This window comes from Cucumis melo, chromosome 9 (assembly GCF_025177605.1).
Source record: "Cucumis melo cultivar AY chromosome 9, USDA_Cmelo_AY_1.0, whole genome shotgun sequence".
NCBI classification, from domain to species: Eukaryota; Viridiplantae; Streptophyta; class Magnoliopsida; order Cucurbitales; family Cucurbitaceae; genus Cucumis; species Cucumis melo.
The window spans coordinates 18965270-18991818 of NC_066865.1; the positions used below are offsets into that span (position 1 = coordinate 18965270).

Genomic DNA, 26549 nt, shown 5'->3' on the forward strand with positions numbered 1-26549 from the left:
TTGTGAATACGAAAAATTTCCTTATTTCTAATAGATTCATATTGGTGATATGATCTGTTATTGATAAATTTTATAGAAATGGATCTAAATTTTGTTATATTTGAAAATTCTTCTAGAATGTGCTATATATTTATATTAGTACCTTTTTTTAAGAATTTTTAAATTTAAATTATAATATATACACAATGGGTTGAATTTAAATGAAAAGATAAGGTTAGACAAAACAAGAAACCTATTGTTTGGGTTTAATCTTATCTTAGCCTATATATTAATTGACTAGATTTTATAGATGTGTAATCTGTAATTAACAATTATATATCATTCATGTCTTTGTCAATTGTCACGCTTTCATGTGTCTTACTTGTCATGGTCTTCAAATAGAAGTTCTTGCTTTGTTTTCTTTTTGCCTTTCAACGCAAGTTGCTTTGATTCTTTATATCAGAACTCTCATGCATTCATACCAAGCTTTATCTTCCTTTTTATACATCTCTTAAATACCTTCTTATTGGCAACAATGACTTTGATAGGAATTGGTCTACTTTAGCGTTTTGAACGCTTAAGATAGACCCTGGAATGAAAATGAGAATGTGAATGTGTTCAGATTAACACCTTTGATGAAGGTGGATCGACTTGGATCTCGTCGTATGAGTTTGGACATATAAGGTATGCGGCCAAAATCCGCAAAACAAAAAACTTGTTAAGAAAAAGGTTGAGTCGTAGATCACAAATATTGAAGTTCACCGCATCGAATTTTCACCAAGCGACCAAATTTCCAAATGTTCAATATTTGTTCAAGCGTTCTGTCCTAGACGTCTAAATTCAAACGCCTAACTTCTTTTCTAACACATGTTTCGCAGTACTAGTTCCAACACAATTTTAAGACGTTTTGCAGTGCTCGAAATGCAAATAGTTTGATAATGCCACGGTATCCCAGGATAAAACAACCAAAACTTTTGATCAAAGTTGTACCGAAATCGATCAAAATACCAACACTCGTTTGATGTAGCTTGAGAACAAAACAGAGAAGAAGAAAAGTAGAGAGAACTTGTGAGAGATACTTTTTCTGATTTTCAAATGAGTAGTGGGGAAGCTCCTGTATAGGAGTAAGATTCCCATTTCCTAAACATTCATCTCAACTTGTAACGCCTAAATGGTCACAAGAATTTCAATCGAACAAAAAAGATTAAATAAAGAAAAACATATTTGTTTTAACTGAAAATAAAATCATTGACTATAAATAAGGCAAAAACGTTATGTTATTCCAAACCTCACGCCCACTCAATCGGACGGACGACGAAGCTTGTGGAAATATCATCAAATTTCCATTTGTGTATTTCCTCGACCCATCTAAAACATGGGTACCCTACAAAATAAAAACAAGTTTTTTTAATTGTACTAAAAAATACATTTGGGTTCTTGAAATTTAAATTCAAAACCAAAATTTGTGTTTCGTTGTAAATTTGAAAATGTAACCGTGCATCCTATATCCATAATTTCTCAGAAACAAAATTAAAAAAAAAAAGATAATTTTTTTACATAGACTATTTTAAAAGATGTTTTTAGAAATTAGTTTTAAAAATGAGAATAACAAATACATCTCAATTGTTTTACTTGTATTTTTTAAAAAAAATATATAAAAGAAAACAAATAAATCACGACATCATAAAACAACTCTTGAAGTTTTTGATCGATGACTAATGTTTCAATCATCTCAAACAATTATTTTATCCTCGTTGTAAAATAATATTTTAGGGCCTTATTTTAAAAAAGGTAACATGGTGAGTACATCTCATTTGAGACGGAGCCTAAATTTCATTATATATTATAAAACTATTTTGTTGTTGGCTTATCATCACTATAATCCAACCAATGTTTGTCTACCTCATCATCAAATATGGATCTCGAAAACAATTATACAATATATTCTTACTATGTCTTATTACGGATTTTTATATATTAATTAGGAAAAGGTCGGTTCGTTTTTAGTGTATAAACAATATAAATTCATTATTACTATCTTTATTTATTTTGCTGTAATGAAATTCTACATAAGAAAATACTTCTCATGTAATTTGTGAGTAATTTCTGACAAATTGTTGTACATCAGCTCATCAAACGTTTAAATGTTTAAACATTGGTAAAAACATCACGTCTCAAATTTATCAATTTTATAAAACTAACTATAGAAAAAACGATAAACATTTTTGAAATAAGTTAAGATATTTATTTTTATATTGTATAAATATTTATTTAACAAGTTAAAATGTTTATTATTTATATTATATTCATTATAAGAATTTTCTACTAAATCGAGAATTTTTTATGATGATCCAAAAAAACGTTAACAGATCAAGTTAATTTTTGCTTATAACATATATTATGCATGTGCATATATCCTCATTTTTGCTGACACAAATAAATGTAATTGGATTTAAAAGAGGGATTATATTGAGATTTTGCCTACCGTTTGTTGTTTAGTTTTGTTATGTATTATAAAATTCTTTTTTATAAAATAATATAAATATCAATTCATTTCTTACGAAAAATGTGAAAATGTCAAAAAAAAAAAAGAAAAGTTTACATATCATCAATAAAATTTAAAACCGATTTTCCGCAGGCTGCATAGTCTTGAGTTAAAAAGAAAAATCATCAATGTTTTTTTATTCAAAAAATTGTGGAAATAGCAAAATCATGGATAGAAAAAAGAAAAATAGCAAATCTCAAAATTATTTTGATGTATGACAAAACTACCTATGAGATAAATTTTTCCAATTTTTTGGCACGAATTTACCCCTCCACGAAGGGCAATTGCTCACATACAAATACAATGTATTTGTTGAGATCAAAAAATCAAACAAAATATCACATTTACTTATGATAAATCTTAATTAAATCAAAAAATATTATGTTGTTGCATAAGATTGAACTAACAATCCTTAAAGATATGACTTTTAGTTTCAACATCCCCTAATTCAAATTGGGAAAATCGTGGAAATAGAAAATTTATGGATAGAAAAAAGAAAAATAGCAAACTGTTAAATTATTTTGATTTATGGCAAAACTAATTGCTAAAATAATTTTTTCATTTTTTTGGCTCGAATTTACCCCTCCACGGATGACAATTGTTCATATACAAATACAGTGTATTTGTTGAGATCAAAAAATCAAACAAAATATCACATATTACGAATACATTGTATTTGTAAAAATACTCATTTATGATAATTCTTAACTAAATAAATATATATATATATATATATATATATATATATATATTATATTGTTCTGACAATCTCTAAAGATATGTCATTAGTTTCAATTTGCTATTTCCGTCGAAATAGCATCATATTGGATTGCAAATATAAAAATAGCAAATCCCAAAAATATTTTAATTTATGGCAAAACTGCCTGCTGCATATTTTTTTTCAATTTTTTTTTTTGCTTGAGTATACCCTTTACAAAGGGAAATTTTTCGCATACAAATACACTGTATTTGTGTAAGTCAAAAAATCAAACAAAATATCACAGAGTACGAATACAGTATATTGTAAACACATTCAAATCTTAACTAAATCAAAAAATATTATCTGCAGAAGATTTCACCAACATCCCTTAAAGATATGACTTTAATTTATTATTAGGATTTAAATCAATTAATTCACAATTTTTTATATATCATATTATTTATAAAAAATTTATTAAATAATAATACATATTACAAAATTTTAATAACAATGTGAATCTACAATTTATATCATCCCCTAAAATCGTTAATTTGAATTCAAATTTTACCTCGTATCCCTAAAATAACACAAAGATAAATTCAACTATCACATTTTTTATTCTTCAAACTATTCATCAAAAAATAAACATAAATAATACATAATACATATTTGATATTTATTAACCTTTTGAGTTTAGAAATATATATCTCATCCTAAAATAGTTAGTTTTAATCTCAATTTTTAACCTTATTTTTAAATCCAACTTTTACACTTTAATTTTACGGGTATTTTCAAAAATATAAAAAAGCAGCAAAATATTTACATTCAATAGAACAATTTCAAAAACGGAAAAAGCCTAGAGGCTCACCGTGTAAAATACCAAAAATGCCCCATCAACTACCCGATCGTTTAGATATGATTCAATATATACGCGATCGTTTAGATATGGCTACAAGGCGATCGTTTATATATGATTATAATTTATACGCGATCGTTTAGATATGACTATAACGCGATCGTTTAGATATGACTACAATTTATAAGCGATCGTTTAGATATGACTACAATTTATACGCGACCGTTTAGATATGGGTACAATTTATCTTTTCAATTTCATTGTTTAATTTTGTTACACGATCGTTTAGATTTGGAAACCCAAATCTAAATGATTTTCTTTTTAAAATTTAGTACACGATTTTATTAATTCTTTTGGTACACGATCATTTAGATTTATTTACACGATCGTTTATTTTTTTTACACGATCGTTTACATTTGGCTACTCCAATCAAAATGATTTTTTTTCAAGATTTTTTATACACGATATTTTATTTTTTTATACGATCGTTTACTTTTTTAAACGATCGTTTACTACTCCAATCTAAATGATTTTTTTCAAGATTCTTTATACACAATCTTTTATTTTTTTTTACATGATCGTTTACATTTGGCTACTCCAATCTAAATGATTTTTTTTTCAAGATTCTTTATACACGATCTTTTAGATTTTGCTATTTTGTTGTACACAATCTTATACACAGTCGTTTAGATTTAGTTACTCAAATGTAAACACGTAAAAAATAAAAAAGAAAGAAGAAAGACGATGGAAAGAAATCACAGCGAAAAAAAGAAGAGGAAAAGTAGAAAAACGATGAAAAGAAATCGAAGCGAAAAAAGCGTAGAGGAAAAGAAGAAAAATGATGAAAAGATTAAACGACATAAATAAAGAATTGAAAAATAAGAAAGATGATGGAAAGAAATCGCAGAAAAGAAAAAGAGAAAAGAAGAAAGACGAAATCGTAGGGAAAGACGGAGAAGACGAAATAACAGGAGGTAGACGAATCGCGAAAAAGAAAAGAAAGATGGAAGGGCAAACCTGGAATATTTAAAAAATGACTAACCTTATGGGCTTTGTTACACGTACCACGGACCGTAAATAGTTTACCGTTTTGTTACATTTACGTAAGTTTCCCGTAATTTAAATAGTTATTACAAGATTCTAGGGTTTGTTAGATTTTAATATTTTTTTAAGAAAATAGAGGTAGGGTGTTGAAAATACCATACCTCTTCAAAACATCGACAGATTGATAAATATTTTGGGAACTACGCTATTCCTTTCATTTTTTAATTCGAATACCAATATTTTTATAAAACGTCTGAATTAAAATAGAAGAAATAAATTTGGTTTGAAATGAGAAATATTTGAAAGATAATGTAATTAAGTTCTGTATTTTTTAAATCTAAATTTGGAGTGACGGATTTGAATTTAGATCTCTTATCCTTAAGTACATATAGGTATTAGTTGAATTAAGTTGTTGTTGGCAACTTTGTTTTTAAATGTTAGGCTATAGTTAGAAAAAAAGAGTTAAAATGTTTACTATTATCCTAGGCTCTTGGCGTTGACTTTTTAATAGATTATTATGATACGATAATGACCAATAATCTTAAATAATCATTTTACTTTCATTTTTATGAAATTTTTACTTTCTAAAATAAGTTATCATTATTAAACCCATCAATTAGTATATTGGTGTGACGTATGGTTACACCAATTTTATTTGATATTTGGATATAATAATCTTTTTAATAAGGATAAAAAAATTCTTATTATATATCTATTATATATATATGTACGAACATCTTTGGTTTGACTAATTTAAAAAGGTTTTTTCTTAATCTACTCCTACCTAATTTATATCAAAATTCTAAAACTATATTACAATTTTAGCTTAGCACAAAATAGTGAAAATAATAGATGTATACTTCCACACGTAACATAAATAAAGAAAGTAGAGTAAGTCTAAATCCTTTGCGAGTCTTAGTAAAAGTTATATATTTAAATTAAAGCTACGATAATGGTTCGATGTGATCCAGTTTGTTGGTTATCTATGACTTATATTATAAAGTACAAAGATATTAAATTTTGTTTGATCAACTTGGTAAGAGTATTATTAAATATAATAAAGTCGAAGATATATGAGCGAAGAGTAACTTTGTCTTTTACGTGAAACATATTATAAGTACGGTATTGCAATTATAATATTGGCTACCGAAACCTAGTTTTGTTGTTGAGCAATTAAAATAACGTTGTTTGCATGTGCTTATACGGACACAACAAAATTGTTCTTGCATTTCAAAAGTAAAGAAATTAATAGAATATTACAATATTTATACATTTATATATATATATATATTGAGTTTTGAAGCACAGTTTATATTATATTATATGGGACCAAATAATTTCACCATCAATCCCGATTAAAAATTCTCTAAATTTGACATTACCATTTGTTTTCATTTTTCTTTTTCTTTTATGGCAAAAAGATTTCCACTAAATCTTGTCAACAGTGTTGTATATCTCCAAAATAAATTAAAGATAGCAAACGATTAAATTTTTCTAAGAAATAAAGTTTTTATTGGAATATTAACCAATTTGAAGGATCACTTAACTATTAAGGGATTAATAGAACGAATCACATTTTTACCACTAAATTATATCCGCTACAATTCAATTATTGTATTTAAATGGATCTTTTATCGAAAATGAAAATAAATCGTATTAATAAATAATAAAAAGATCAGATCAGAAAATAATCACGAAAATTCGAGCATTGACATATTTTCATCAAGGCCACTAATGAGATTAGGAAAAGAAGTTAGAAAATATATTTACAAATATTTAATTTAGAAAATAAATTATTTTGAATATAATTGAGATGTTTTACGATAGCTTAAAATCATTTTTTTATTTTTGTAAAAAATGTTTAAATAAAATATATTTTTTCTTAATCAACGGTAAACGAATGGAGTTTGTGATTGTCTTTCATATCAAGCTTATTTTATTACATTGAAGCAATTTATATGAGAGAAAATATATATCGTTTGACTCTCTAAATTTTGAGTAAGTTCATAAAATTTAAAATTATAGACTTTTATTCATGACTTTCGTTTTTAGTTTCTATTTGCATATATATATATATATATATACATTTTTAGGTTTCTGTTTTTCATGATGTTTTGTTTTGAGTGATGAGTGAAAATCAATGGTGATTGACAAATTACTTATGTTTTTAATTAACTAATGAAAAGTAACACAAAATCTGAAAGTGATCAGATTGGTGAAATCTTGAGGATAAAATCTTACATCTTGAAATAAAACTAGATAAAAACTAAACCAACATGAGTTAGCCTAAAAATTCAATAGAAGTAAAGTCATGGCCTTGATAAAAGGCTAAAATCATGGACTCAATCCATACTAGTCATTTTCCTTAAATTTCAAATGTTAGGTGGGACAATTTATGTTTACGATATTGACCATCTTAGTATGAAATATGATAGACTATGTTCGAGATGCATGTTACTTTAATCTAAATCTATAGCTTTTTGTGTTTTATTATTCAAGTAATGGTTTACCAAATATCATATTCTATAAACATAAATAAAAGCATTTGTTTCACCCATTTTTCAAAAAAATGTGTTTGATTTTAAGTTGAGTTGTTATGTGTGTACTTGGTCATATAGATGAAGCATACAATTAGCTTACCACTCAATCACTCACTAACAAATATCATATTTTGTAAACTAAACTTAAATACATGATATCAACACCGCAATCATGGTCCGTTATCATTAAACAATTAAAGTAGAGTTAAAAGCAAAAATAGAAGTACCTTAAATATCATATTTTGTAAACAGAATTAAAAAAATTGTTCTCATCAAATTTTCTCTTTTTAAATGTGTTGAATTTTTAAGTTTTTATATTATTGAACATGCCTAAAAAGTGAACTCATATACACAGGGCAACCAATTGTTTAATTCCATAATATTGAATTGTTTAATTCCATAATATTGAAGAAAATATATATTTAAGAGTGATAGTTACCTATGTATACATTCCATCGAAAACAAAAGCTTAACTCAATTGATATCTAAATGTTCTACTAACCATGAAATCTGTAATTCGAATTGGCTTACCCTAATTGTTGTAATAAAAAAGTAGATGCGGTCACCACCAAAAATGAAAACACAGCCAATATTGTCATGAACTTAGTTGCATCTAACAAGAATAATGATTACAGTAGGTTTATCATACTAAACAAATTCAAGAAGAATGGTTGATCAAACGTGTTTTTCTAGGAGAAGCTTGCAATACTAGAGTAAGTCTTTGAAAAGTTCTCTTTAGTCTTCTAGTTTTACAATAATTCCACTTTCATTATTCTTGTCAAGATTTATTAAACAATTTAAATTTTTAATTGATACTATATAGTTAAAATAAAACTTTTTATTTAAATAAAACAAGTTAGGAAATGCTATAGAAAAAACTAGGAAAAATTTAAGACCCGTTTGGTTCGTGATTCATTTTTGTTTTCATATTTTCAAAATAAATAAATGTGTTTGGTATATAGTTATTTTTAGAAACAATCTCCAAAATCAACCATTGAAATAACCAATTTTCAAAAACAATAAATCATTTCCCTTTGTTTTTTCATTTTATTTTAAAAAATCTATGAATATAAGATATAATATTACATTTCCAAAATTCACATCAAACATTTGAATAATTCAAATTCCAAAATTTAAAAGTACAATTAAAAAAATGTTTTTGTTTTCTCTTCGTTTCCTAAAACAGTTTTTTAATTTAACCAAACTAAAATTTTCTCCCAAAAGTAAGATAAAATTAATGTCACACCAATAAATAAACAAATCCAATCGCAAGTCAAGCTATGGAGGTTAAACTTTTATAAAGGCAAAACTTTATTAAAGTAAATTTTTGTTTCAAAAGTTATGAATCTTATTCACTCAATAATAATTCAACGTTGCCTTATTTTCCTTTGTTCACTGTTCCTTCTCTGTTGTAGGCTAATTTTAAGAATAATGTTTTTTTCATACTAATAACAAAAACAGGGGAACCATAAAAAAAAAAAATAAATAAAAGAAAGGTTTAAGTTGAATTTGTTGTAAAAAATAAAGTGAAAACATTGTAGAGAAAAATCGTAAACTCGATCCACGACTTCGTTTATATCAGGCAACATGATAGTGTTGGCACCACACTGGCAAGTCCACTACAGACGTGGTAGTGAGGTTATGTATCGGGTACACGACTTCACCACCTATTTTTTACAATACTTTTGCAGCAACCCTATTTTTAACAAAAATTATTTAAATAACATTATTTCTTTAAAAAAATTCCCATCTGGGTGCATGGCTTTTTGTGTCAAATTTAGTTTATAAATCATCATTTATACAAAAATTAAAAGTTCAGAAGATCATAACAAATGAAATTTTAACTAGAAAATGGATAAAGTTTTACAAAATTTTAAAATTTAACAGAAAAAATCTATTACTCACAAAATGGAAACTTTACAAACCCATCAAACCCAAAAGTTGAGGTTTGGAGACATATTCTGCCCTTTTGGTAATTTAACCAGTTTTATAAAGACCTTAATCCTCGCTTCCCATCAGAATTTTGTGCAAAGGAAGAGGAACACATCAACACACCAAGAAAACAGTAAAGTTGAAGCAATAGAAATGGGTGAAAACAACAATGATCAAACTCCCACCATTCCTCTCCTCACTCCTTACAAGATGGGGAAGTTTAATCTTTCTCACAGGTACTTCTATCCATCTATCCATTTATCACCATTTCCATCTTCCTAGACATCCATCTATCCATTTATCACCATTTCCATCTTCCTGTCTTTCAAGTATATATTATCCAAAGTCAGAATTGTGGCTCATAAGTTTACCATATTCACCATCTTCAGTCCCTTGTCTTGCTTATATTTTTCCTCTGATGGTGATCAAAAATTTTCTTCAGAATTGTATTGGCTCCATTGACAAGGCACAGATCTTACAACAATGTTCCTCAGAAACATGCAATCTTGTATTACTCCCAGAGAACCAGTAAAGGGGGTTTCTTAATTGCTGAGGCTACTGGGGTTTCTGAAAGTGCCCAAGGGTAAACATCAACCTTTTCTTCCCAAACACAAAGAGCTTCTTGAGCTAAACTTTCTAAGAACTGCATTTTCTTGAGTTTACTTTCACTAATCTGTTTGTCTTCTAATATCTAAGATATCCTAATACACCTGGGATATGGACAAAAGAGCAAGTTGAAGCATGGAAACCAATTGTAGATGCTGTTCATAGCAAAGGTGGTGTATTCTTTTGTCAGATATGGCACGTAGGGAGGGTTTCAGATTCAGGTGTGTTCTCTTTTTCAACATTAAAGACTAGCCCATACAAAACTAGAACCAAGTTTGTAACTTGAACTTGTCAAATATCAACTTCTAACTCCAAAACCTAGAATATAACTCAACTAGTCCCTATATTATATCATCGACTAGTCAGATGTTTGTGACATCAACGAGTATTGCCAGGAAAATGCACGGTTGTGGGAACGAATTTGGTGATTATCCACAACAAGCAGTTGATTTTATGATTTTCCATAGTGGTGAACTCAATAAGTATTCATTTTGGCTATTAATATATATTTTGTAGGTTCTAAACCAAATGGACAAGCCCCAGTCTCATCAACAGACAAGCCACTGTCCCCGCAAGTTGAGGCTAATGGTGATGTTGAATATTTTAGCCCTCCAAGACGTCTAAGAACAGATGAAATCCCTGAAATTGTTAATGATTTTAGACTTGCAGCCAGGAATGCCATTGAAGCTGGTAAGTCCTATTTTCAGAAAACATTAAAACAAACAGAAGTCCTGCCAGGAGAGAATCCAGAGAATCCTAAGCTCCTTTCGTGATTACTGATTAAGACTAAAAATTCATCAAGAATCACACATTTGATTTACTCAATAAGACAAGTCTGCAAGGCATGAGTTTGGAAAAGCGATGAGTTAGCTAGCCAAAATTGTTTATGCTTTTAAACCTGATTTTATGTTTACTTGTTGAAGTTATGTAGTTTTGGGTGAACAACAACTGGGGCTACACTTTTTCTACTCAACACTGATAATGGCAGTTGAATACAGGTTTTGATGGAGTTGAAATCCATGGAGCTCACGGTTATCTCATTGAACAATTCATGAAAGATCACGTGAATGACCGAACAGACCAATATGGAGGGTCCCTAGAAAACCGTTGCAGATTTGCTCTAGAAGTAGTTGAAGCTGTTGTTAATGAGATAGGTGGAGACAGAGTTGGGATCAGACTATCACCATTTGCAGATTTGATGGAGGCAGGAGACTCAAATCCGAATGCTTTGGGACTCTACATGGTGGAGAGTTTGAACAAATATGGAATTTTGTACTGCCACATTGTGGAGCCAAGGATGGAAAGTGTTCCTGAGGACAGTGAGTGTCCTCGTAGCCTCTTACCAATGAGAAAGGTATTCAAGGGTACATTCATAGCTGCTGGGGGGTACGATAGGGAAGACGGAAACAGAGCCATTGCTGAAAATCACGCTGATCTCATTGCATATGGACGATGGTTCTTGGCAAATCCAGACTTGCCAAAGAGATTCGAGATGGATGCTCCACTCAACAAGTACAATAGGAAAACTTTTTACTTATCAGATCCAGTTGTTGGTTACACAGACTATCCCTTTCTGGAAGAATAGCAATTCTCATTTGGAGAGACTTCCATTTAGCTTCTTTAAATAAATAGTTGGTCTTTGTGTAATTTGGTGATTACATTTCCACTCCAGATTTATTACGCTACGCAATGAAATGGATTATACAAGTTCCTGACTTTCTCTTGTGTTTTGTTTTGTTCCACTGGGCTGAGAATAGTAGAAGCAAGCATGGAGTCACTGACCAAATAAATTCGAATCATTAGAGTACAAATATCCAATTTAGTCCACACGCGTTTCATATAAATGTGAGTATGTTCTTGCTGGACGAAGGGATAGGGATATGCAGTGACAGGAAATTGAGTTTTTGATGAGAACCAGGTGGATGTTGTTTATAGTTGTCTGTATTTAGCCAATCTGCCCATATGGGCCAAAGACATTTGAGCTCGATGGCTCTCTTGATAGGCATGTTTCATATCCATTCTACACCGCATATCATCCTCTTCTCTAGAATATTAATACACTGTGGCATCAATCTTCAACAGTCCATTGAAGGGTTGCTACATGACCAATAATAAATACTCATAACACTCATTCATTAGGCAATGGAATTTTCATATACACAGAAGTTATATGCAATCAGAAACATATGGTAATAAAAGGGCCCTAGAATTATAGACATTAGACATCATTTAATCAGTTTCACCATTAATGTAAACCTCCGGAAGAGGCACCACAGTGGGGGAAGGAAGGGAAATATACTATTTAAGAACTCTTGAAGATGATATTTACTGCAGTAAATCTTAACACCAAATTCTCATCAAAGGATGGCACAATTAGATGACTCACCACGCTTGCGAAGCTCTTCCTCTGCTTTCTGTAGATGCTCCCTGAGTTGACGGATTTCATCATTAGATTTTCTCTGAGCATGTTGTGCATTCTCTTCTGCTTTCAGTCTTGCTGCTTGTTCTTCTGCCAGTTGTTGTTCAAGTCTCATAGTTGTTTCTCTGAGCTTCGACTCAACCTACACAAAAAATAAAAAAATAGACATTATTTGTGGATTTGGTCTGAATAGCAAGACACTCAAACTTCACACACACAATGACACAATGACACACTTTTTTAAAATTAAACATCGGGTATGCTTCTCTTGCTCTCTCTAAACATGTGAAGGATGTCTCTATGCCACTTGTGGCCTAAGAAAAAGAGATTTATTTCCAGTCATGACCATAAATTCCATCTCGTCAAAAACTAAATTAGCACGTGGAAGGTAAATTATACGTCTCATTTTTGTTGATTGGAGTCTCTTCCTTCAATGAAAGTTCTTTTTTGAGTCCTTGTAACATATTCTTTCAATTTTTCAAGAGAATTTCGATTCTTTGAAAAACAAAAATCATGGCAGCAAAATAATATTAGATTCATAATTAAATGAAAAACAATAGGACTTCAAATTACCATCTCTGTAATTCTTTTCAACTGCTCATCATATGAACGGTGCATCTGCTCCTTCAACTCCATCAACTCCTGTCTGGTGTAGCCTTCAAGAGAATCAACCTCTTTTTGTTGATCACGAAGTTTAATAGCCCCCGCCTAGAAGATTAATTTGTTAACAGGGTATTTGTCCTGGAAACAATTGAAAAGAAATCTATGTGGTTTAGTAGTACCTTCAGTTCAGAAAATAACTCATCTGAATAGGGTAGTCCACCATTCTGAATTACAATACCATTAACAAGGGAGAGAAGTTGTTGAACTTGTCCAACCTTCCTCCGTTCGTCCTTAGTCTTGTTGTCAAAAAGCACACATCGGTTTTGACACAAGGCAAGGATATCCTGCAACCATTGTAATGATAAAATAAATCAATAGTCGGTAGTATTAAATTTTTACATCAAACATGAAATGGAATAAATGATTGAGGCTTTATGACCTGCTTTAAATTTTAAAAGAAACAATAGATACATCCTAGAAAAGGAATAACTTAGTGTGAGCTACAAAAAGGCAACCTTTAACGGATCAGGGCATGAACGACCTAAGTAATCTTCCAATGTCTCCTCATTTTCTTCAAGTTCATCACCCCCAGTAAAAACTACAATCATGTAGTTGACAATTTTGCTACCAAACAAAGTTTGCAGGCTGCGAAGGGCAGCCTCTTCTTCCAGAGAAAAGCGAGTCCTGACTGAAAAAACTACAAGAACAGCATGAATACCATCCTTGGCCATGTCAATACATTTGACAATTTCCTTGCCAACAAAATCTGATCCAGCAGAAAAGTCAAACATCCCTGCAACATTGAAAATGAAGGCTGTTTTAGATAGTCATACGTTTTCCATTGAAACTAAGTGGTGGTGCCCATCAGTTAGCTCATTCATACCAGGCGTGTCAATAACATTTATCTCTTGGCCATCAGTCAGTACAGTTGTCTGCAATTCAGAAGTGACTGTAACACCAGAAGAACATGCCCTCGACTTAAATGCCTTCCTTCCAAGAATACTGTTGCCAGTAGCACTTTTTCCGTTACCTGTACGACCGACTAAAACCACAGTTCGGGCACTTCTTCCATTGGTTGGGGAAGTAAGGTCTAGCTCCCAATCTTCCTCTATAGCGCTCCCGCCCATTTTTTTCTTAATGTAGAAAGTCAGATTGCAGTTAGTAGCCTTCTTACCATAAGGGATAACAATATTGATACAAAACATTGGATGAAGATACAAGACACGACACAACACAAACACACTAACACATCATTTGTAAAAAAAAATGGCAAGGACGCATTCGTCAAAATACATGTCATTTTTATAAAAAAAATAAACTCAAAGTTAATATACTAATACGTTTATATAATTGAAAAAAAGAGTTTGATGCATTCGGCTCTAAAAATTTGTTCAATTCCTAGTGTTTGATACATGTTTAACAAATGTTGGACTTATATTGACTTTCTACAACTAGTGACTAACAGCTAACAAATGTCCTACATGTGTCGGATACGAATTTACACTGGCCAAACTCAAGTGTCCATACTCTTAGGGAGGTGACACACCACCAGATGCCACATACTAAGATAGAATAGCTACAGAGAGCACGGAAATGCGTATATTGACCCACAATTGAGCCATCGGCGTCCAGACACAAAAGAGAAAGAGACCCAGAGTCCGACTAAGGAAATTATAGAGGCCGAAGTAGTCATTTTAAATATTCTGAAATGGCATATCCGATGATGGATTAGAAGGCAGTAACTGCAGAAAGTTAAATTTGAAGCAGTCGCAAAATCAAATAGAAAAAATCCCGTCGAAACGAAGATGAAATCGAGGAGGAGGATGAGTTTCAAGTAAGAAAACATGGAAAAGAAACAACTCAAGAATCAGAGCAAAACTAGGATTTATGGATACAGAATTGAAAGGATCAGCGAGTAGAAGATAGGAACAAAATACAAAAAAGAAAGCCTCAAATACTTACAAGAGTAGATAATTGAGAAGCGGAAGTTGAATTCTTTGAAGAGACGAGGAAGAAGAACTCTTTAGGTTGGAGTGAGACAGCGGGGGCTCGATTTTTATTAAGTGAAAATATCAATCTATGTTCTTTCCTTCCTTTTAACTAAATTCTAAACTTATAATTATATTGATAATAAATAATAGAACTTTAGGATGGTATAAATTTAAACTCTTAACTTGTAATTAGTAATCATAGAATTTTACGATGGTATAAATTTAAATTCTTAGCTTTCACTGGTATTTAGATTTTCCAATTTTTACTGGTATTTTGATTTTTACAACGGTATAAATTTAAATTTTCAACTTTCATGAGTATTTAGATTAAAAGAATGAAAAATTTAAACTATACAATTATATAAAATTAAAATTTATACAATTATATAAAATTTAAATTTAAATTAATACAACTGAAATTAAAAGTTGGTCAATGGTATATATATATATATATATATTTGTTTTTTAAAATTGAACTTGCAAGCAAAATCATATTTAGTATTTACTACATATCAAAGCAAAATTAATCGTTGTTTTTTCTCTTGTTTCTGAATTACAAATTGGGGTGTCATGTTTTGAATCCAGAATCTTTTCTAGCATCTATAGTTAAATTATTTTGGTTCTTTTGAATTTTGTTTTTTTATATTAAAATATGTATTATATAATGTTTATAAATGATAGGTTTAAATATTATTTTAATCTTCCGACTTATAACAATATGAATCAAAATATTTATAAAATATAGCAAATTTTTTTAGTCTAACATTGTCTAGCGATAGATTTTGAAAATCTTCTATATTTTGTAAATATTTTCAACAATTTTGTTATTTAAACTAATTTTTCTTATACTTTTAAACAAAACTTTAATGGTATTCGTCTAAAACTAATGGTAAGATTATTTTTTCTTTTAACTCTTTTTAAATGTTTGATACATATTTGAAATTTGTGTGTGGATATATATTCTTGGATGAATAATAATCACAAGTCAATCATTATGTTCCAAGAACTAGAGCTAAATGACGGAAGAAGAATAGAATGTTTACACATCCAAGTGAATTTTTCAATCCATAGTGAATAACTATGGTAATTTTCTAGGCTTCAAATGATACTTATGTTCACTAAAAAAACACCGGTAAATCTAAAATCCATATTCACCACATCTTTGATGTATTACGTATCTATTTATTTTATTTTATGTATTGCAATCGAAAGATGATCAAAAATTGTATTCTTTTATTTAGTTTACATGGTGCCGAACTTTAGTTCTCAAACACAAATTGAACTTGAATGAATATTTTTTGTAGATTCTAATCCTCTCAAACTTTTTGCTTTATTTTTATTATTTTACATCTAAAATGGAGTGTTTAGTACTTTAAAAGTAATTCGATCAATTAAATTGTGAGACCTTTAAAATCCTAAAGAAATGAACAAAGTTCTCTTTTCTTCTTGATCTTTGATCATCTTTATTAGATTAAATTTGTTTAGTTAACTTTATCTAAAGGTTGTGTATCGAGTATGGTTTATTCTTATTATCGTCATAATTAAGATAGTCTTCCCAAGAGGAGACAAAATTTTCAATTACTAATTACTAACATAATTCCCCATTTTTCCATGTTACAATTTACACAATACATGCAGATAAGAATAGAAGTTACGCCGCACAGTTATTTCGTATACATGAGATGAGAATAACTAAACTCTTCTTTTCTTTTGAGTCTTTCACATTTTTATTTAGTATATACGTAGTATATTAATCACTTGTATAATAAAGCTATAGAATAACACGAGCCTCCGCCTCCGCCTCCACCTTTGCTACCTTTGGGAGGTGGTGGTGGCCTTTCAAGAGCAACGCGCAGACGGTCATTGAGGACTCGAATTTCTTTTGTGAATGTTTTTTTTTTTAAATTTCTTGTGTTCTCTCTTATGCTTTAAGTCTAGCTTGTCTTTCAACCTCCAATAGTAGTTCAAGCTTGGTTTTCACATCTTGCAACTTGGTCTCAAACTTGATACTAGAAAACAAGCCATGAGAATAGGCTTTACCTCCATATTGGTGTATAACTCCATTCACCTTTCTCTATAAGTTTCACCACTTGTTCAATCATCATTATTTCACTTTTGGTTTTGTTATTGAAAACCAAGTAGCGGTTCTTGCTTTGCGGCTATGATATCTTTCAACCCCACAGGGCATTCTCGACCCAAGTAATCCTCCAATATTTTGTCGTTGTCCTTGAGCTCGTCACCTCCAGTGAAGAGAACAGTGATAAAGTCCAAAATTTGTGTTCCGAACAAAATTTGATGGGTTCGAAGGGTGGCTATTTCTTCTTTTGAAAATCGAGTTCTCACGGGAAAACTAAGACAACCATATGAATACCTTCTTTGACCAAATCCACACATTTAATGATTTCTCTTTCAACATATTCTGATCCAATCTTTGAGTCGAACAATCCTACGCATCACATTGATTCACATTGCCATTCAATTACAACCTATAACATTAGCAACATCAGTTACATTTTTTTCATTACTATGGCTAAATATATGTCCTACTTCTGTCTCCCTTACAAGAATTTGTTTAAGAAAAGTTGTTATGTATTTGAAATACCTTTTCAAGTTATTAAATTAAAAGAAAAAAACAAGTTATTTTGAAAAAAAAATCATGTATTTAACGACCGACTTAAAATTGATTTTAAAACCGTGAGTTTTATAGAATAATTAAGTGGACTTAAGATAAACCACATATACTAGATTTATAGAAAAATTAATTTTTTTTTAAAGTCATTTCAAAATGTTCCTTAAAGACTTGTATGATAAAGTTCTCGTTTTCCGTTTCCTGTTTCTTTTTTTTCTTTTTTCTTTCGTTTAAAACAAGAAATGAGACTGTTTGATAACTATTCTCGTTTCCTATTTTTGAAGAAAAAAAATTGAAATAGAAACTTATTTTTTATGATCATTTCTTGATTCCATTAATTTCTTATGTTATTTTTCTTTAACATATTTTCTTATTTTTATTGTTTAAATATAATTTAATTATGTAATATAAAAAATATATAAAATTCATTAAAATCGTGTGTCAATGCTTCGTTTTCTATTTCTAGTTGCACTTTTTTCGTTGTATTCCGAAACATTCTCTATAATAATATTATTTGTTTTTATTAGTGAACCCACGTATATATTTATATGTTGATGTTTATATTTTTTGTATCAAGCACTAAAACTTATTTATCCAACCTAGGGAAAAAAGTCTTCGCTAAACAGAAGAAAAGATAAAGAATCCTATTGTAGTCGAACAAGTCCTGCATCCAAGTGGAGTGGATATATATGGATATGGATAAATTCCATATATATAGAGTGAGAAAAATCCCACCATAATTGAACAATTACTATGACAAAAAGGAGATTTCAACTTTCTATATTTGTAACTTTGCAATGTTGGAAAGGGCTAAGGTTTCACCCCTTCACACTCAAACGTCTTTTCTTTTCGAGGATTACGTGTCAACACTTCACATTATATATTCTTTGGAAAATTGCACAAACCATCATTTAACTATAGGGTTTGTTACAATTAAATCCTTTAAACTTTTACTTTCATCAGTTAGTTTCTTATAGTTAGTTAAGTGTGACTTGAAAAGTATAAACAAATCTTTCTATATTGTAAAACTCCATGTTTGTATAAACAAAAACTTATTTATTAATAAAGTATTATTTATTTTATTTTATGACTTGTGTGTAACTCAATCCAATAAACTATGTTTAAAAAATATCATATGTAACTTGAAAAAAGTATGGAGAGACATATAAGTGAATCATGTTCAAGTGATATTCTAAAAGATCTATGGTATATAGATAAGGTTGAGTATCTTATTCTGATAATATTACGGATACGACCTATTTTATAAATGTTGTAAACAATTTGTTTCAAATCGTTCATGTAAAGATATGCGAGTGAATGTATCAAATACCAAAGAATTTGTATAAGATCGAATCACAAAATCTAATATATAGTCTCTATTTGTAATAATGTTAATTGAAAAGATTGATATTTCAGACCAACAACCATATGTAACTCGATTTCAATCCTTGTGAGTTGTGAACTCCTGTCTATCCATGGTTGTCCTTTGAGTGAGAATGACTTGACTCACTAACTCAATAAGTCTACCACACTTCGGTGACGAAATTGAATAAAGAGTTGGAAACATAACTACACAAGATGAAATTCAATCATTTTCATTTGTTAGGAAAAGTAGACGAGTGTTCCCTTGAATCCATTACTTGAACAATTGGGCTCCTCCCTCTCACTAGTCTAAGGGGGATTTCGTTATGGTTGCACCATAAACAAATTATTTATTAGAAGATTGTGATACTTGAGGAGTAAGAGGTAATTACAATGATAAAACGATAATTTGACTTGGCTGAAATTATGAACATTTGTGAAGGATCGACTCACTCGTAATGGTTATATGAACACAAAAAATTCTTTAGTGCTAGTCAAGACAGATTTCGCCGCCCAAATCCATGCCAAATAATTTTATCGAATTACACACCAAGCACCAGTTTTAGTGGCAAGTCTAAATGGAACTCAGTAATCACACCGATCCTCGAATAAAATAGTTTCCAGCCACAATAACTGAAGGGTGGTTTTGAGTCAAAGTTGATTGCAAGAAAGAAAATTGCAAAGAAAGAGAGTAAGGCTGAGAAAAGTTTATGTCAAAAGAATATACCTTGAGATTTCATTCATCAAGCTATCATTACTTTATCTATATGCAACCTTCATCTAACCAATTTATTACTTAAAATAGCTAAATTGACCCAAGGTTCTAATTGTTCTAATCCAAGATACAATTAAACGTGCAATATTGAATTTCTCAATTGCATTAAGTTCAAGAGATCCTTAGGTAGAATGCCTAATTCCTATGCATCTAATTGACATTCAATAGGTTCAATTCTAAGTTGGTTAGAACAATGTGCATCAAAGTAGATTTACAAACTCTTTAAGGCGCAAATTTTGCGTCATTAAATCCAATTTTTCTAGTAGTGTAACTTAACCTATATTGCTTCTAACCAAATCTTATCTAATTGTCACGAGTCAAAATAGTCAATTGCAAAGCCAAAGTTATACAATCTCTTGCATCCAATATATAACAAGTTATCATTCAAGAACAAAATTGGAACTAAAAAGTTAAAATAACTTGTTCAAGTTCTCATAAATTCAAAAGGGTAGGGAGATTTTTAAGACACACAAACTAGAATATGGTACCTTAGCCTCTCATTCACATGTTGAATGATGAGATTGTGAAAATTGACAAATTATTTAAGAGGTTTGAAATTGGGTCTTTTAACATTGAGGGCAGAATGGTAATTATGCCTAATGGCATCTTTGCAATTATATCAATCTTCTTCTTTTTCTTTAGGTTAATATGTGAAGAACAAAAAGAAGGGGTGTGAGAAAAAGTGCAGCCGACAGAATACACAGACAGAGAGAGAGACTTAGTCTGCGAGCGGCGAACAACGTGGCGGCGTGAGCTTTTCCGACAACGGGTCAATCTTCACAGCGGTGGTGTGGGTTTGCGACGGGCAACGTCGGGTTTGCAGGCATCACAGCGACGAGCAGCGTCAGCGTGATTTGGGCTTCGATTTTCAGGTGTTTTTTTGAGTCACCATCGGCGGGCAGTTACGGAACATTCTGACGACTAGTTTTTGACAGATTGAGTATCGTTTTTGGGTAAGTTCGGCGGGTTTTGATTCTCAGTTCAGAGTGCATCCGTGGGTCTTTCATACTCTTAGTGTTTGGGTTGTCGGTATAGTTGGTTTTGCTTTGATTGATTACAGATTGTTGATCTTGTTGTTGTCTGTAATTGTTCCTCGAATTTTATCCTCAATAAAATCCCTCCAAGTTGGTTCTCAAAGTGGATGTAGACCAAATCGGTCGAACCACTATATGTAGTTGTGTTCTCTTTTTCCTTTATTGCTTTGTGATTTTTTCTGAATTGTGCATTCTGGATTATTATGTTTCAACTTCATATTCTGAATTAGTGCAGAAAATATAACAAGTGGTATTAGAGCTCAATTCGATCCAAAGGAAATTTGGGTTTTAAGTAGTAGTTCGCAGTCGGCATATCTTGGTTAAATCTTTTCTGTAAAGATGGCTTCGACACGATTTGAAGTGTTTAAGTTTAATGGGAATGGAGATTTTGCTCTTTGGAGAAAAAAGATTAGAGTTATTTTGGTTCAACATAAAGTAGCAAAGATCTTAGATGAAGAGAAACTTCCAGAAAATATTACAGAAAGTGAAAAAAGAGATATGGATGAATGACCTATTCAACTATTCTTCTGTATCTGTCAGATGAAGTTCTTAGGCTAGTGGATGAGGCTACTACTACAGGGGAGTTGTGGAAAAAGCTAGAGAGCCTTTACTTGACAAAGTTCTTGCCAAATAAGGAGAAGTTCTTTAGATATAAGATGGACCAAAGTAAAAGTTTAGAAGAGAACCTGGATGAATTTCAGAAGATTATAGTTGATCTCAGTAACATTGGTGAGAAGATGTCGGATGAGAATCAAGCAGTGATTCTTTTAAATTCATTACCAGAAACATATCGAGAGGTTAAGGGTGCTATTAAATATGGTCGAGATTCATTGACCATGAGTATAGTGTTGGATGCCTTGAAGACTAGAAATCTCGAAATCAAGAAAGAACGCAAAGATGGCGAGTTACTCATGGCCAGAGGGAGGAGTGAGAAAAAGAGCTGGAAAGGTAAAGAGAGGAGTTCCAGGTCGAAATCAAAGGGAAAATCTAGAAAATGTTTCCTTTGTCATAAAGGACACTTTAAGAAAAATTGCCCCTTGAATAAGAGCAGAGAAGCATCAACTAGTGAAGCGAATGTTACCGATGGGTATAATTTCGCAGAGATTACTGATGGGTATGAATCTGCAGAGGTCTTGATGGTGTCTCATAGAGATATACAGGATGCTTGGATCATGGATTCAGGGTGCACATTTCACATGACCCCTCATCGGGATTTTCTGACTAACTTTCAGAAAGGTGATGGGGGAAAGGTCTTATTGGGTGACAATGGTATATGCGATGTAAAGAGAACTGGTTCAGTTCAAATTGCAACACATGATGAGATGGTCAGAATACTTACTAATGTGAGATATGTTCCAAAACTCAAACGTAATCTAATATCCCTTGGTGAATTAGATAGATCAGGTTGTACCATAAAATCTGAAAATGGAGTTATGAAAGTTACCAAAGGTTCTTTGGTTAAACTGAGGGGAACCTTGAGGCATGGTCTATATGTGTTGGAAGGTACTACAGTTTCAGGTAGTACTGCTATTGCGTCAGGCAAAGTTACATATATGTCTATATTATGACACAACAGGCTAGCTCATGTGAGTGAAAGAGGCTTACAAGCACTTTCTCAACAAGGTTTGCTGGAAGGAGTTAAAAATGTTGAACTCCCATTTTGTGAACATTGTATAATGGGAAAGTGTACCAGAGTACAGTTTGGGAAAGGGAAGCACACAACCAAAGGTATTTTGGATTATGTTCACTCAGATTTGTGGGGTCCTACGAAAGAGGCTTTTATGGGAGGTTCGAGATACTTTATTTCTATCATTGATGATTTTTCAAGAAAAGTGTGGATTTATCCATTGAAACAAAATGAAGCTTTTGAAAAATTTCTTGAATGGAAGAAGCAGGTTGAGAAACAAACAGGTAGAAAGGTTAAGTATCTGAGGACAGATAATGGTTTAGAGTTTGTAAATAACAAATTTCAACAACTTTTGCAAATCTGAGAGAATCACGAGGCACTTTACTGTTACATACACTCCACAACAAAACGGTTTGGCTGAGAGGTTTAACAGAACTATCATGGAACGTACAAAGTGTCTCTTAGCTAATCTTCATTACCATTGAAATTTTAGGGGGAAGCTGCCCAAACAACACGTTATCTCATTAATAGGAGTCCTTCTACCGCTTTAAACTTAAAGATTCCTCAGGAGGTTTGGACAGGTAAAGCTCCAAGTTTAGACCATCTCAAAGTGTTTGGATGCACAACTTATGCTCATGTTAAAGATGGAAAACTAAATAAGAGGGCACTAAAATGCATGTTTATTGGTTATCCTCAGGGTGTCAAAGGTTATAAACTTTGGTGCTTGAAAAAAGGGATGAATAAATGCATTATCAGTAGAGATGTAAATTTTAATGAGACAAAAATGCCTTACTGTGTTAAAGAGGAACGGAAACAACAGACAAGTGATCATGTTGTGACAAAAGTCAGAATTGCTTCAGAGGGACGACCATCAGTTGGCTTATATGCTTTTAGTGATCAGCCGCCACTAGTTTCAGAAATAGAGGATACACAGCAGTCTGAATTTGATGGTATACAATCTCAACAGGAGAGGATTTTGATTGATGAGGGAGCTTTTATTGAAGAAAGCTCAAGTAACAATGACCTACAGAATTATCAGCTTACTCGTGACAGAGCTCAGAGGGAAAGACATGCTCCTATAAGGTATGGTTATGCCGACTTAGTTGCTTACGCTCTTACTTGTGCAGCTGATGGTATTGAAGAAAAGCCTCTTACTTTTGAAAAGGCAATTGTATCTGATTCAAAAAAACGGTGGAAGGATGCCATGGAAGTAGAGTTGTTCTCTTTACATAAGAATCAAACATGGTCGTTGGTTCCAAAGCCTCTTAATCAGAAACTCATTCAATCAAAATGGATTTACAAAATTAAGCCAGGTACATGAGGTAACAGTAAGCCTAGATATAAGGCTAGGTTGGTAGCTAAGGGATACACTCAGAAGGAGGGAGTTGACTTTCATGAGGTTTTCTCTCCAGTGGTGAGGCATTCGTCCATTAGATTAATCTTATCTATTGCTGTTCACTTTGATATGTTTATTGAACAGATGGATGTCACGACAACATTTCTTCATGGAGAACTGGAGGAAGTGATCTACATGGCTCACCTAAGGGCTATGAGGTGAAGGGTAAGGAAGACATGGTTTGTCGTCTTCACAAGTCCCTCTATGGACTAAAACAATCTCCAAGACAGTGGTATATCAGGTTATATACTTTCATTCTAAAGCAGGGATTCCACAGGAACTCATATGATGCTTGTGTTTACTGGAAACTATCTCAGAAAGGTACGTACATCTATCTACTGTTGTATATAGATGATATTATACTAGTGTCTAAGGATTATGTTGAAATATGTGAACTCAAGAAACAGTTGAGTAATGAGTTTGAAATGAAAGATTTAGGTGAACTAAAAAGGATCCTAGGCATGGATGTAAAGAGAGATAGAAAGAAAGGTTTGTCAACCATTTCGCAGGAGAGTTATGTGATCAAACTGCTTGAAAAGTATAATATATCTGGTAGCAAGACAGTTTCAACACCCTTAGCATCTTACTTTAGACTTTCTTCGTCTCAATGTCCTGTTACTAAACAAGAAAGGTTAGAGATGTCTAATATTCCATATTGTAATGCTATTGGAAGTATTATGTATCTGATGATTTGTACTAGGCCTGACTTGGGTTATGCTATGAGTATGATTAGTAGGTTTATGTCAAATCCTGGGAAGGAACATTGGAAAGTTGTTAAATGGGTGTTACGATATTTGGAAGGTAGTACCAGTGTATCATTGTGTTATAGTAGGGATTATGATAAATCAACACTGTTAGAAGGTTTCACAGATGCAGATTATGTTGCAGATCTTGATAAAAGAAGGTCTTTATCAGGTCACATTTTTCGCTTGTATGGTAATGTTGTCAGTTGGAAAGTTAACCTACATCCAGTTGTTGCTTTGTCGACTACTGAGTCAGAATATATTTCTCTTGGTGAAGCAGTTAAGGAAGCAGTGTGGTTGCAAAGAATTGTTGGTGAGTTGTTATCGCAGGAGTTTATTCCTATCATCCATTGTGATAGCCAGAGTGCTATTTATCTTGCGAAGAATCCATATCATCATGAACGATCTAAACATATCGATGTCAAATTTCATTACATTAGAAACGTTATTGCTTAGAAAGATGTTGAACTGGTCAAAGTTCATACAGTTGAGAATTTGTCAGATATGTTAACTAAAGCTCTTTTAGCTCATAGGTTTAAATACCTATTAGATGAGCTGAATGTTAATCTGGATGATAGGAAGTTTGGAGGATCAGTTTAGTGTCTTAAATAGTTTGTCAAGAGGGAGATTTGTGAAAATTGACAAATTATTTAAGAGGTTTGAAATTGGGTCTTTTAACATTGAGAGCAGAATAGTAGTTATGCCTAATGGAAATTTTGCAATTATATCAATCTTCTTCTTTTTCTTTAGGTTAATATGTGAAGGACAAAAAGAAGGGGTGTGAGAAAAAGTGCAGTCGACAGAATACACACACAAAGAGAGAGAGTTGGTCTGCGAGCGGCGAACAACATGGCGGCTTGAGCTTTTTCGACAACGGGTCGATCTTCACAGCGGCGATGTGGGTTTGCGACGGGCAGCGTCGGGTTTGCAGGCATCACAGCGACGAGCTGCGTCGACGTGATTTGGGATTCGATTTTCGGGTGTTTTTTTGAGTCACCATCGACGGGCAGTGACGGAACATTCCAACGATTCCGACAGATTGAGTACCGTTTTTGGGTCAGTTCGGCGTGTTTTAATTCTTAGTTCAAAGTGCATCCACGGGTCTCTCATACTTTTAGCTTTTGGGTTGTCAGTATAGTTGGTTTTGTTTTTATTGATTACAGATTGTTGATCTTGTTGTTGTCTGTAATTATTCCTCGAATTTTATCCTCAATAAAATCCCTTCAAGCTGGTTCTCAAAGTGGATGTAGACCAAATCGGTCGAACCACTATATATAGTTGTGTTCTCTTGTTCCTTTATTGCTTTGTGATTTTGTCTGAATTGTGCATTCTGGATTATTATGTTTCAGTTTCATATTCTGAATTAATGTAGAAAATATAACAGAGATATTGTTCGAGAACAAAAGTGCACAAAAGAAACCAGAAAATAGAGAGAAAAAAGTAGTGCAAGATGGCTGAAAATTAGGATAGAGTTCAATGTGTGCGAAAAGAACATATGAGATTCATTCACATAAGACCTTTCTTTGATTACATTTTAATATAGTACGAAGTTTGGATTACTATATAAATCAAACTTTTGAGAGAAATATTTTCTCTCTCCTCTATTGCTAAGGTAAGAACAATATAAGATTTAGTGAGATACTTTTAAATTAAATCTGAGCATTTAGGTGCTAATTAATTGTCTCAATGTTCAATTTAATTAATTTCTAAGATGAAAAACAAAGTTTGACAATGAATTTTAAATAAATTTGATTTAGAAGTAATAAT

General features: G+C 31.7%; 2 protein-coding genes across 2 annotated transcripts; one reads left to right on the forward strand and one right to left on the reverse strand.

Moving 5' to 3' along the window:
- Positions 1 to 9670: 9670 nt before the first annotated feature.
- Positions 9671 to 11921, forward strand: LOC103504156 (12-oxophytodienoate reductase 2-like). The gene is made up of 5 exons (XM_008468632.3): positions 9671 to 9833; positions 10040 to 10180; positions 10294 to 10424; positions 10720 to 10893; positions 11202 to 11921. Exons 1-5 carry the CDS (start codon positions 9751 to 9753, stop codon positions 11786 to 11788), a joined length of 1116 nt encoding a protein of 371 aa, XP_008466854.2. The 5' UTR covers positions 9671 to 9750; the 3' UTR covers positions 11789 to 11921.
- A 391-nt stretch (positions 11922 to 12312) lies between these two features.
- On the reverse strand, positions 12313 to 15320 carry LOC103504168 (immune-associated nucleotide-binding protein 9). The gene is made up of 6 exons (XM_008468640.2): positions 15188 to 15320; positions 14109 to 14358; positions 13741 to 14018; positions 13405 to 13569; positions 13196 to 13330; positions 12313 to 12764 (listed from the first exon to the last, which is right to left on the reverse strand). Exons 2-6 carry the CDS (start codon positions 14350 to 14352, stop codon positions 12561 to 12563), a joined length of 1026 nt encoding a protein of 341 aa, XP_008466862.1. The 5' UTR covers positions 14353 to 14358; positions 15188 to 15320; the 3' UTR covers positions 12313 to 12560.
- Positions 15321 to 26549: the final 11229 nt, after the last annotated feature.

Excerpts from the sequence above, each read along its gene's own strand:
- LOC103504156 (XM_008468632.3), top strand. The coding sequence starts at position 9,751 with ATGGGTGAAAACAACAATGATCAAACTCCCACCATTCCTCTCCTCACT. Across the intron at positions 9,834-10,039 it reads AAGTTTAATCTTTCTCACAG|AATTGTATTGGCTCCATTGA; the intron begins GTACTTCTATCC and ends AATTTTCTTCAG. Across the intron at positions 10,425-10,719 it reads AGGGAGGGTTTCAGATTCAG|GTTCTAAACCAAATGGACAA; the intron begins GTGTGTTCTCTT and ends TATATTTTGTAG.
- LOC103504168 (XM_008468640.2), bottom strand. The coding sequence starts at position 14,352 with ATGGGCGGGAGCGCTATAGAGGAAGATTGGGAGCTAGACCTTACTTCC. Across the intron at positions 13,331-13,404 it reads AGTTATTTTCTGAACTGAAG|GCGGGGGCTATTAAACTTCG; the intron begins GTACTACTAAAC and ends TTAATCTTCTAG. Across the intron at positions 12,765-13,195 it reads TGAAAAGAATTACAGAGATG|GTTGAGTCGAAGCTCAGAGA; the intron begins GTAATTTGAAGT and ends TTTTTTGTGTAG.